We start from the raw sequence: 13,607 nt of genomic DNA, 5'->3' as shown, positions 1-13,607 counted from the left end.
GAGGAAGATATTTCTGTTGACTACATTTTCAAAACCTTCAAATGCAATTGTAATTAACAAATATGAACTAATTCAATTAATCAGTTACAAATTATATGCCTGCTCTCCCTCTCCCTCTCCCTCTCCCCCTACCCCTACCCCTACCCCTACCTCCACCTCTCTTTCCACGGTCTCCCTCTGATGCCGGGCCGAAGCTGGACGGTGCTGCTGCCATCTCAGCTCACTGCAACCTCCCTGCCTGATTCTCCTGCCTCAGCCTGCCGAGTGCCTGTGATTGCAGGCGCGCGCCGCCCCGCCTGACTGGTTTTCGTGGTTTTTTGGTGGAGACGGGGTTTCGCTGTGTTGGCCGGGCTGGTCCCCAGCTCCTAACCACGAGTGATCGGCCAGCCTCGGCCTCCCGAGGTGCCGGGATTGCAGACGGAGTCTCGTTCACTCGGTGCTCAATGGTGCCCAGGCTGGAGTGCAGTGGCGTGATCTCGGCCCGCTACAACCACCTCCCAGCCGCCTGCCTTGGCCTCCCAAAGTGCCGAGATTGCAGCCTCTGCCCGGCTGCCGCCCCGTCTGGGAAGTGAGGAGCGTCTCCACCTGGCCGCCCATCGTCCGGGATGTGAGGAGCCCCTCTGCCTGGCTGCCCAGTCTGGAAAGTGAGGAGCGTCTCTGCCCGGCCGCCATCCCATCTAGGAAACGAGGAGCGCCTCTTCCCGGCTGCCATCACATCTGGGAAGTGAGGAGCGTCTCTGCCCGGCCGCCCATCGTCTGAGATGTGGGGAGCACCTCTGCCCTGCCGCCCCGTCCGGGATGTGAGGAGCGTCTCTGCCTGGCCACCCCGTCTGAGAAGCGAGGAGACCCTCTGCCTGGCAACCGCCCCGTCTGAGAAGTGGGGAGCCCCTCCGCCCGGCAGCCGCCCCACCCGAGAAGTGAAGAGCCCCTCCGCCCAGCAGCCACCCCGTCTGGGAAGTGAGGAGCATCTCCGCCCGGCAGCCACCTCGTCCGGGAGGGAGGTGGGGGGGTCAGCCCCCCGCCCGGCCAGCCGCCCCGTCCGGGAGGGAGGTGGGGGGGTCAGCCCCCCGCCCGGCCAGCCGCCCCGTCCGGGAGGGAGGTGGGGGGGTCAACCCCCCGCCCGGCCAGCCGACCCGTCTGGGAGGGAGGTGGGGGGGTTAGCCCCCCGCCTGGCCAGCCGCCCCATCCGGGAGGTGAGGGGCACCTCTGCCCGGCCGCCCCTACTGGGAAGTGAGGAGCACCCCCGCCCGGCCAGCCGCCCCGTCCGGGAGGGAGGTGGGGGGGTCAGCCCACCGCCCAGCCTGCCGCCCTGTCCGGGAGGGACGTGGGGGTTCGGCCCCCCGCCTGGCCAGCCGCCCCATCCGGGAGGTGAGGGGCGCCTCTGCCCGGCCGCCCCTACTGGGAAGTGAGGAGCCCCTCTGCCCGGCCAGCCGCCCCGTCCAGGAGGGAGGTGGGGGGGGTCAGCCCCCTGCCCGGCCAGCCGCCCCATCCGGGAGGTGAGGAGTGCCTCTGCCCGGCCGCCCCTGCTGGGAAGTGGGGAGCCCCTCTGCCCGGCCACCACCCCGTCTGGGAGGTGTACCCAACAGCTCATTGAGAACGGGCCATGATGACAATGGCGGTTTTGTGGAATGGAAAGGGGGGAAAGGTGGGGAAAAGATTGAGAAATCGGATGGTTGCCGTGTCTGTGTAGAGGGAGGTAGACATGGGAGACTTTTCATTTTGTTCTGTACTAAGAAAAAATTCTTCTGCCTTGGGATCCTGTTGATCTGTGACCCTACCCCCAACCCTGTGCTCTGTGAAACATGTGCTGTATCCACTCAGGGTTGAATGGATTAAGGGCGGTGCAAGATGTGCTTTGTTAAACAGATGCTTGAAGGCAGCATGCTCATTAAGAGTCATCACCACTCCCTAATCTCAAGTACCCAGGGACACAAACACTGCGGAAGGCCGCAGGGTCCTCTGCCTAGGAAAACCAGAGAACTTTGTTCACTTGCTTATCTGCTGACCTTCCCTCCACTATTGTCCTGTAACCCTGCCAAATCCCCCTCTGCGAGAAACACCCAAGAATGATCAATAAAAAATAAAAAATAAATAAAAAAAATAAATAAGACTATCCTCCAAAATCCTCCGAATCCTCCAGTGAAGACCATGTCTAATGATGAAACATTGACATCTTCCCCTTTAACATAAGTAACAGCACAAGGATGCTCATTATCATCCCTTTTGGTCAGAATTGAACTGGAGATCCTGCAAAACAAGGCAAAGAAACAAAACAACAGGAATACGGATTTAGAAGGAAGAAACAAAACTGTCATTTAAATCTGCCTTCTCGGGCGGCTCACGCCTGTAACACCAGCACTTTGGGAGGCCGAGGCGGGCAGATCACTTGAGGTCAGGAGTTCAAGACCAGCCTGGCCAACATGGTGAAATGCTGTCTCTACTAAAAATACAAAAATTAGCCAGGCATGTTGGTGGGCACCTGTAATCCCAGCTACTCGGGTGGCCGGGACAGGAGAATTGCTTGAACCTGGAGGCAGAGGCTACAGTGAGCTGAGATCATGGCACTGCACTCCAGCCTGGGCAACAAGAGTGAGACTCTGTCTCTAAATAAATAAATAAATAAATAAACAAATTATATGCCTACAAAGTCACTCCTTTGGATCTAAAACTCATATATCTAAGGTGGGTTATATAATAAGAAAGGGAAAGAAATGTGGATGTTTTGGTGGTAGTGTGAGAGAGGTGGGGTTTAAATTACTTTCAAGTGATTTGGATTACAACCAATATTATTTCCCCAAGGTCCAAAAAATGAATCACATGCAAAGCTAGGAAATGAATCCAAAATTCCTAACGCCCACGATACAGTGCTTTTTTTTTTTTTCACCCAGAAAACTATCTGAAAGGCTGCAAACAACGGAGCCTTCCAGAGATGCAGTGGGTGGTTTTTGTCCACACAGTACATCACACGGCACCTTTCAGTAAACCAGCACTTCATCCTGTGGAGAACGGAATCCAGATTTCAGCTGGAAAGCTCGGTAAAGTTACCTTTGTATTTTGTCCCTGAATGTCTTCATCTATAGCTGTTACTAGTAGACTAAGTAGGTGCTGTTTCAGGTGGCTGTCTAGTGTGGAATAGCTATAATTCTCCAAAGTTTAAGTTAATGATAGATGTTTGCTTTTCAGACAAACCAATTCAAGGACAGAGATTATAGTTGTAGGGTTTGGTATATTTTTTAAATAACAGAGCGCCATCCTTAAAGCAGTGATTCTTAGAGAGAGGCATACAACCCTAACCCTCAAGAATATCAGAACTTCCTGGGGGTGTATGCGATGAAAAAAAAAGCAAATATTTAAGTTCATAATTCTGTTTTGTTTTGTAACAGAGTCTCGCTCTTACTGCCCAGGCTGGAGTACAATGGCGCGATCTTGTCTCACCACAACCTCCACCTCCCAGGTTCAAGCAATTCTCCTGCCTCAGCCTCCCCAGTAGCTGGGATTACAGGCGCATGTCACCATACCAGGCTAATTTTTTTATTTTTAGTAGAGACAGGGTTTCTCCATGTTGGTCAGGCTGGTCTCAAACTCCCGACCTCAGGTGATCCACCTGCCTTGGCCTCCCAAAGTGCTGGGATTACAGGTGTGAGCCACTGCGCTCTGCCCATAATTTTGTATTTAAAAAAGGAAAACAAAAACATTACCCTTATAACAAGAACACTTAAAGAAGGGTGTGTGACTCTTCCATTAAGAGAGGGGAAACAGGTGAAGTAAAGCTGCAAATTCCTGTTTTCACAAGTGTAGCTGATTAGATGCCCTGGAGGGCCCTTCTGCTCCAACAACGAGATCTCACATAAGTCATAGTTTTTATTCCATGTCTCACAAGGAAGTCGGGGAAATCTTTAAAAGGACAAACCAATATAGCTGTAGGCTAAAACCAGAGAGCAGAAAGATGGGTAGGAGTGTTAAACTGAGAGCAAAGGGCCACTTTAACACTTCAGTGGGCCGGGTGCGGTGGCTCACGCCTGTAATCCCAGCATTTTGGGAGGTCAAGGCAGGTGGATCACCTGAGGTCAGGAGTTTGAGACTAGCCTGGCCAACATGGCGAAACCCCGTCTCTACTAAAAATACAAAAATTAGCCAGGCATGGTGGCACATGCCTGTAATCCCAGCTACACAGGAGGCTGAGGCGGGAGAATCGCTTGAACTTGGAAGGTGGTGGTTGCAGTGGGCCGAGATCATGCCACTGCACTCCAGCCTGGGCAACAGAGCGAGACTCCAGCTTAAAAACAAACAAATAAAAAAACACTCCAGTGGGGACACTGAGCCCTTGGACCAGCAGAAAGGTAGGCAAGAGGGAAGCAGAGCCTGAGATTTTTAAGTAATGCCAGCGATCCTGAAACAGCTAGTCACCCCAGAGACAGGCACTGTCACTCAGTGGAAGGCTGCACTCTCAAGAAAAAGCATCCTTGACTGGGCGCGGTGCCTCACGCCTGTAATCCCAGCACTTTGGGAAGCCTAGGCGGGCGGATCACCTGTGGTCCAGGAGTTCAAGACCAGCCTGGCCAACATGGTGAAACACTGTCTCTACTAAAAATACAAAAATTAGCCAGGCGTGGCATGGTGGCGGGCACCTGTAATCCCAGCTACTCAGGAGGCTGAGGCAGGAGAATCACTTGAGGTTGCAGTGATTTCCGAGCCGAGATTTCCACTGCATTCCAGCATGGGCAAAAGAGCAAAACTCCGTCTCAAAAAAAAAAGGCGCCAGCCATGGTGGCTCGCACTTTAGCAGGCTGAGGCGAGTGGATCACCTGAGGTCCAGAGTTCGAGACCAGCTTGGTCAACATGGAGAAACCCTGTCTCTACTAAAAATACAAAAATTAGCTAGGCATGGTGGCAGGATCCTGTAACCCCAGCTACTCCGGAGGCTGAAGCAGGAGAATCACTTGAACCCAGGAGGTGGAGGTTGCAGTGAGCCGAGATCACGCAACTGCACTCCAGCCTGGGCAACAAAAGCGAAACTCTGTCTCAAGAAAAAAAAAAAAAAAAAGGCATCCTTGACACACTAATACCCAGAATCTATAAGGAACTTAACAAGAAAAAAAAATCCCATTAAAAAGTGGGCAAGACATAAACAGATACTTCTCAAAAGACATGTATGTGGCCAACACACATACAAAAAAATGCTCAACATCGCTCATCATCAGAGAGATGCAAATCCAAACCACAACGAAATGCCATCTCACACCAGTCAGAATGGCTATTAAATAATCAAAAAACAGGCTGGGTGCAGTGCCTCATGCATGTAATCCCAGCACTTTAGGAGGCCAAGGTGGGCAGATCACCTAAGGTCAGGAGTTCGAGACCAGCCTGGCCGACATGGCAAAACCCTGTCTCTACTAAAAATACAAAAATTAGTCGGGCATGATGGCAGGAGCCTGTAATCCCAGTTACTTGGGAGGCTGAGGTAGAAGAATCGCTTGAACCCAAGAGGCAGAGGTTGCAGTGAGCTGAGATCGCACCACTGCGCTCCAGCCTGGAAACAGAGCAAGACTCCATCTCAAAAAAAAAAAAAAAAAAGCAATAGATGTGAGATTGCAAAGAAAGCTATTTGGGAGGCTGAGGTCGAAGGACCACTTGAGACCAGGAGTTCTAGACCAGTGTGGGCAATACAGTGAGACCTCGTCTCTAAAAAAATTAAATAAAATAAAAAATACTTCCCCCGGTGTGGTGGTACACACCAATAGAAAAACAAAAGAGAAAGCATCCTTGGGTTAGGCCTAGATTTTCATAGATTAATATCAACCAAATATCCATTTATAATACAAGCAAAGAAACCACCATATGTACAAGTCGTAAGAAATAACAAACAACAGATTTAGATCTCCAAGAACTTCAGATATTTGAAATATCACATATGGAATACAAAACAGCTGTGCACACAATGTTTTAAAAATTTGAAAAGGAGTAAGCCAGGTGCGGTGGCTCACACCTGTGATCCAGCACTTTGGGAGGCCGAGGCGGGCGGATCACCTGAGGTCAGGAATTCGAGACCACCCTGATCAACATAAAGAAACCCCATCTCTACTAAAAATACAAAAATTAGCCAGGCGTGGTGGCGGCCGCCTGTAATCCCAGCTACTCCAGAGGCTGAGGCAGGAGAATTGCTTGACCCCGGTACGTGGCAGTTGCAGTGAGCCGAGATTGCACCATTGTACTCCAGCCTGGGCAACAACAGCAAAACTCCATCTCAAACAAAAAAAAAAGAAAAAGAAAAGGAGTAAAAAAATTAAGCAAGCAAAAAACAACTTGATTATAAAAAGAACCAAGAAAATTTTAGAAATTAATAATATAATTGGTGAAAAAACTCTGTGTATTGGTTAAATAATAAGTTAGATACAGCTGGAAGCAGAAGTTACCTGTAAAACAAAAATGAATAAAGAACCCAGAATAGCACAGAGAGACAAGAACATGAAAAAATGACAAAGGAGGTTAACAGTATTGAAGGACAGAATGACTAAACATGTTTAATTGCAGTCACAGAAAGAAAAAATTAAGCAGGTAGAAGCTAGGTGATATTTGAATGGACAAGAACTGAGAATTCTCAAGAAAGAAAGAAATTGACAGGTATAAAAACCACAACATATAACAAGTAGAATAATTGAAAAGAAATTCAGGCAGGGCATGGTGGTGTATGCCCATAATCTCAGCACTTTGGGAGGCTAAGGCAGTAGGATCCCTTAAACTCAGGAGTTCAAGATCAGACTGGGGAACACAGTAAGACCTTGTTTCTACAAAAAAATGTTCAAAAAATTAGCCAGGTGAGGCTCCAGAACCCGTGAAACAAATGTCTTATTTATGCCACCCTGTTTGTGGTATTCTGTTATAGAAGCCCAAGCTCACTAAGACCCCAGATAGAGCAATAAGCACAATGCTTATCACGTAGTTTTCAGCAACTGGCAGGTGTTATTAATCATTATAACTCACTCATCCCAAAATAAAACATTTGCATTCCCAAGTCCATGCCTTTGCCCACATTATTTCCTCCACTTTCCCATCCACACCGCTGTCCCTCCCAAATCTATACTTAAGTCAGTCAATTATCTGTACAAGTCCAGCTCCTTTTTGAAATTCTCCTCTACCAGGTCAGCCCAGAGAGAGTAAGTGCTCTCACTTCTAAACCCACAGAATATTTACCCAAATGCTGCTCTGTTATTTGACTAAACTATATGTTCCCTCTGGTAAAGGGAAGACATTATCTTAAGTTCTCCTGTTTTGCCCATGGAATGCTTTACTGCCATGAAAATGGAGACTACCAAATAAATATGGATTGGCTGATTAAGTTTCAGTACCCTGACAGAGATGCTTTAAAGGAAAAACATGTCCCACTCCCGCCAAAAAAAAAAAAGCAGCTGTCTTTGGATTTGTTGCACTGTCTCTAAGCTTCCAGGCAGCTGCACTTCATTCTAAAGACATTAAATATTTTCCTTAGAGAAAGACATCCAACAGGGAAGTCCATGGTGGGCAGGAAGAAGTGATGGGGCACATCAGCTGACAGAGTGCTTCGGGAAACATCTTTCAGAGTCTAGTTTCAACAGAAGTCAATTTCACCCTGTATTTTTATCACTCAAGAGGAAGAAAACAGAGGTCTTCCAGGGGCTGCCACAGAGTAGGTGCTCAATAAATTTTGGCTCGCTTTGAACAGGTAAACAAAGGCCATTACTCAGATCGTTTTGTCAGTGTGTTCAAAAAGAAGGGGGGAGGCGGGTAATCTCGGCAGCTCTCAGTTTTCCAGCTAACCATTTGCTGAGGACACCACAGCTGACTCCCCCACCCAAAAGTCAGTGGCAACTAATCTCTCAAATGAGTCACAAAGAATACATTATCAAGCAACTGAACTTCCAGTCAGCCACTCCTTCATCCAATGTGGCTGATATTAAGAAGCTAGAAAAACGCACAATCCACATGCTATCACATTAAACAAACAAATTATATTTTCCCATTACTAGTGCCAAATTTAAAATTCCACTATTGTATCTACTGGAAGCCAAACCAAGATGCAATTTTTTTCATTACACAAAAAATATCCTCATCAAAGAACATTTGGAAAACAGACAAAGGAATACAAGAATCAACCAGGAAAACAAAAACAAAGAAAAGCAGAAAACAATTTGCTGTAACACTTCCACTCATAAACAGCCCCTATCAACATTCTGGTTCATTCTCATCCTGTTTTTTCCCCTAAGCATAGATGTTTTGTGTAATCGTAATCATACAGTATATACTAGTATACCTGCAGCTTGTGTCACTTAAATGATATCATAAGCATTTCTCCATCTTTTTCTCCTTCTTAACCTTGTAACTGCACAAAAGCAGATGGCAGAAAGATTCTGAAATTAAACCAAGTCAATAAATTATTATCATTCTCTTTCTTCCACAATAACTACTGTAGTACAAACTGACACTTTTCCAGAAGTTCCTAGGGCCACTAGAAATAAGACATTTTTTTAAAAATGCCTCGACACAAAGAGAGTGTTTAAGAAATGTTAACTCACTTTCAAGTGACAAAGCGAGATAAACTGAATATTTACTAGAATCACCTCTGGAAAGATACAAAAAAATTAAATTCAGCCTCTGTTACCAACAAAATGTTTATTATCATTGAGAAAATACAATGCACTGACACCTAACAACTAAAGCCCAATGTAAATCGGAGTCAATTACCCTGGCTCTTTAAGGGCTGGCGATGTTTTACCCATTTTGCAACCCTAGCACACAGAACAGTGCCTGACACATCATAGATACTCAATAAATGGCTGTTGTACTAAACTGAACTAGAGACTATGATCTAAGCTTATTTAGAGATAGGAAGGATCACTGTGGGCTGAGGTTGTCAAACATAGCAGATAGCATGACTATGGCAGAATTTGATTTTGGCAATAATTTTCAGGAAGAAGGCTGAACCATAGAAACCTTGGGAAACTGCAAATGAAAGATAATGTAAGAAAAAATGTTCATATAGTCCTAACTCTATTAAATAGTTTGATGTCTTTATACAAGCAGCACTGAAACCTCTGCTGTATGTATTAACTACTCATGGGAAATGTAATATATAACACATAACAGATACTACTTAAAACCAAAAGAAACACACCAACACAAAACACTACAGCATTCCTGGGACATCAGAAACAAGGGCTAACTCTCAGGAAGCTTTCTGTGTGCCATGCCAAGAAGCAAAGAGACAGTCAATTAAGGCTTTAGTTCTCCATATAGAGTACCACAGTGGATACTGTCCTTGCTAAACTAGGTGTAAAAGAATGTGCTTACCAAAACTTTCTTTCAGGATCTCTTTACACTCCAGTGAAGCTATTTGCATATACTGCTAGAATTCTGAGAGTACATACAAAGATCTGAAATTTGCATTCAACTTTGACAGCATAACATTCACACCACCTGACTATAAACATCTTTTTTTTTCCCCCAAGACGGAGTTTCACTCTTGTACCCCAGGCAAGAGTGCAGTGGCGCAATCTCAGCTCACTGCAACCTCCACCTCCTGGGTTCAAGCGATTCTCCTGCCTCAGCCTCCAGAGTAGCTGGGACTACAGGCAAGCACCAGCACGCCCGGCTAATTTTTGTATTTTTAGTAGAGACAGGGCTTCATCATGTTGGCCAAGATGTTCTTGATCTCCTGACCTTGTGATCCGCCCGCCTCGGCTTCCCAAAGTGCTGGCGTGAGCCACTGTACCCGGCCAACTATAAACATATCTTAAAAGAGAATTCAGCTGGGCGCGGTGGCTCACGCCTGTAATCTCAGCACTTTGGTAGGTCAAGGCGGGCAGGTCACCTGAGGTCAGGAGTTCAAGACCAGCCTGGCCAACATGGTGAAACCCCATGTCTACTAAAAACAAAACAAAAATTAGTCAGGCAAGGTGGCACGCATCTGTAATCTCAGCTACTCGGGAGGCTGAGGCAGGAGAATGGCTTTAACCTGGGAGGCGGAGTTTTGCAGTGAGTTTTGCAGTGAGCTGAGCTCATGCCACTGCATCAGAAACTCAGTCTCAAAAAAAAAAAAAAAAATCCAACTTCACCACTAGAGTATTCTTCAGCAGACTCCATACATCCTAACTTCATTCACACATATTTTCCTTTCTTTTACTACACTTGTGCTTTTAAAAAATTCAAAGAATTTATGGAGAAGGAATTTGCTAATACCACATCTCTAACAGCTGCTAGTTGAATGTACTAAATCCATAGCTGCGTCTGTTACATTATGTGGCCATCTTATACTTGAGGAAAGTCTGGTTGCTTTCAAAAGAACTGATTTAAACCCACCCCATGGAGTTTAAGAACAAGTTCCATGGAGCTTAGGGGTTGTGTGGATAATTCTGCCTGAATGTAATACTGCAATTACTTATGATTAAGTATCTCTAGTACTTATCCATTCAGTCTCCTTAGCCTGAAGCACTGAAGAACAAATGCCCATCAACAAGTCATGTGGGAATGAGCAGCTGATATAAAGTACTGCATGCTTTCAAGACAGGTGTTCTTTGTTTTTTTTAAAACATACACACAAGTCTGACAATGATTATATCTGCCAGATAATTAAGAATTAGAACATAAAAGAATATGCCATTCTAAAAAACGTTACTGGAGTCCAAACAGATGCAAATAAAAGAATTAAACATTTTTTCAAAAATTTCCCAGAAATTTTGATTTTCAGATTTTGATATGCTTCAGCACACAAGTTGTCTTATCTGAAGAATGAAAACTGTTACTGTTTTAATTCTTAATAAGGCACTTCTCTCTAGAATATCAAAGATTTGGAAACCTAACACTAATGAGTACACAATCACTCAAAAAAGACATGTGGCATAACATTTGTAAAGCTGAACTGCACCTGTCATGAGTCAACAAAAGAATATTTTATATACAAACCACACAGTGTTGAAAACTTGATAATCTGTTTAAACTGATCCATTAAAAGAACTCCACTGTCAAATGGAATAATACAAATAACTAAAAATTGGATTAACACAAATAATGAAGGATTTCCCATTTAAAACGCACAGGATATCACTCCCGACAAGGGTGTGAATCTCTCCATACTTCTGTTCCTTCATCCACAAAAGGGCACAATAATAGTAACAACTTCTTAGAGTTATCAAGATTAAATAAATTAGCACACATTAAATTCTTGTAACAGAGCCTGGCAAAGGGTAACCACAAAAGAAATGTTTGCTATTATATCAAGAACCAAAATTTTTAAGATGAAAATAAATAGTAATAGCAATTGAGAATAATCATAAAAAATAAAAAGGACACAGTTGTCATGACTTCTGGAAGAACAGTTTTAGGGTAGCTTAAAGCATAAACCAAATAATAGAAAAAGAGCCCCTGCTAAAAAAAAAGATAGCTACACGCCTTCAAAGTGGATTCATACATCCTACTACCTCGATTATTTGTCATTAGTACTAGTTTGCAAAATTTGATTCTTCCTCCTACGCTCTGCATGTGAATCCCAGCCCCTACCAGCAAAAAAGCCACAAAACTAGTCCCTTAGGGGAAGGAAATCAGAGGTTAAGGGTAAGTGAAGCTCTTTGCATTTTCTAGTTTTATTAACAAACTACCAAGTTGAAATTCATTCCTGAGCTAAACTGCCAAATGCTTCTGCAACAAAAACTGCAAACTTTCACGTGAACAGATCTTTTCAACAATAGAGAGTTGTTCCAGGCTGTGAATAGGACAGTGTCAGTGTGACCAACACAGCGGGTGCTGGACATTCCTGACACCCTTGTCCCCTGGCTAGCCTTTGATCACTTATCTCCCAACAGCATTTGGTTTTGGGAATCACTTTCAGGCAAAGTATATAGACTTGGCCTTAGCGTATATAATCTACACGCTAAACTCATCTTTTGTCACAGAGTCCATCGCGAGCTTCCCATTAGCATAAAGCACCAAACACAGGAATGCTTTGTTTTCCAAAATCTGTCCACCTTCACTCCTAAACAGTCCCTCCGTGTTTTAATTTGTATATTCTGGAAAACATCATGGGATGACAGTGGCAACTCAAACAATAAAATAATCTAAGAACCGAAAAAGGTCCTGGTCTGGTTACCTGCGGATGGCTGCCAGGGGAGGAGTGTGGTGTCGTGCTTTAGGTAAATATGAAGTTGAGGCTTCACTACTTAGAATGCAGCCTTGGAAAGCAGACTAGACTTGACTCTGAAAATGGATTAATAAAACCGACCTCACAGAGCTGCTGAAAGGAGTAAACGAGATAATGGCTCCAAAGTGCCTAGTAGATAGTACAAGCTCACTAAACGAAAGCTATTTTAGTCCTCTGTACAACTGTCCAGGAAAATGTGGATCTAATGAGAATTCCAAACAGAGGGAAAGAAAATGCACAAAACTATCAAGTTTATTAGTGTGTCTTGATCAAATGCCCCGAATGCTATTTCCGGATAAGGGTCTGCGTGGTCTCCTCGGCCAGGCCAGAGACAAAAAAGGTACTGGATTGATATCCATTTTATTTCTGCAAAAGAAAAGCAGTTCCTTTGTTTGTGTCGAGTCAAATGAACTGCAGATCCCCAGAGGGCTGTGACCAAGCAGCCCGCCAGGCCTCGGAGCTCTGCCTCGCCGGTCCTCAGCTACGTCCCCCGCTCACCGTCCCTTCTGGAGAGCACAGCACTGCTGCGCAGGGTCTTCCAGCAAGTTCCAGCGCCCACGCCGCAGCTGCCGCGCTCCCTCCAGAGGGCCGTGCCCACCGCCCGGGAGGGGTCCACCCCGGGGATGAGCCCACCGCCCAGCACAGGACCCCGCCTGGGAGGAGCCCACCCGGGGGATGAGCCCACCGCCCAGCACAGGACCCCGCCCGAGAAGAGCCCGCCCCCGGGGTCCGACGGCTGTCCGGGACCGACTCACTGCCTGGGACGGGCCCCCATCCCAAATTAGCTCCCCGCCCCTGTCCAACTGCCGGGCGTCCCAGGGCCCCCGCCCTAGCCAGGCCCCGGTCCCAGCCCTGGCTGCGGGGACGCGGGCGCGCGCCGCCCCTCCGGCCCGGGACCCCGGGAGCCCTCGGAGCCAGGACCGCTATCCTCGCCCGGACCGGCTCCAGCAGCTTCGGCCCGCTCTGCTTCCGTCGCCCCCAGACCCTAGTCTCACAACAGCGGAAACGCGCAAACTCACCCCTGAAAAGCAGCAGCAGGAAGAAGTCAGGCAGCCGAGCGCAGAGCCGGAGTCGCGGCGGCCGCCTCAGCGCCATGTCGAGGGTTGCTGAGGGGCCAGCGGCAGCGCGGCGCAGCTTGTAGTCCCCGCGCGCATGCGCCCAGCCTGCCAGGCCCCTGCGACCCGCCCCAGTTACCATGGCGACCGCCGGGCCCAGCCGAGCCGGCACCATGGTGACAGAGGAAGCTGAAGTCTAGCTGCTTACGGATGCAGCGATGCTCTGGACCGGCACATGGGTTCTCTTTCAATGAACTTGGCGGGAGGAGAGTAAAGAAGTATGTACAAGAGTGAAGCAGGGTATATTTCTATAGCTATAGAATAAATCCATCACAACAGGTCGGAGAAGGAACACTCCTTTAAAATTTGGGAAATAAAGTATTTCT

General features: G+C 46.7%; 1 protein-coding gene across 1 annotated transcript in view; it reads right to left on the bottom strand.

The window, feature by feature from the left end:
- JAM3 (junctional adhesion molecule 3) overlaps positions 1-13,396 on the bottom strand; it is an 83,847-nt gene extending 70,451 nt beyond the window's left edge. The window contains exon 1 of the mRNA XM_019036400.4: positions 13,186-13,396. Coding sequence (XP_018891945.3) covers positions 13,186-13,396 — 211 coding nt within the window. The remainder of the gene's footprint in view (positions 1-13,185) is intronic.
- Positions 13,397-13,607: the final 211 nt, after the last annotated feature.

The sequence above is a fragment of the Gorilla gorilla genome, chromosome 9, assembly GCF_029281585.2.
Source record: "Gorilla gorilla gorilla isolate KB3781 chromosome 9, NHGRI_mGorGor1-v2.1_pri, whole genome shotgun sequence".
NCBI lineage: Eukaryota > Metazoa > Chordata > Mammalia > Primates > Hominidae > Gorilla > Gorilla gorilla.
The sequence above is the reverse complement of the archived record's forward strand: the minus strand, read 5'-3'. Positions and strand labels throughout refer to the sequence as shown.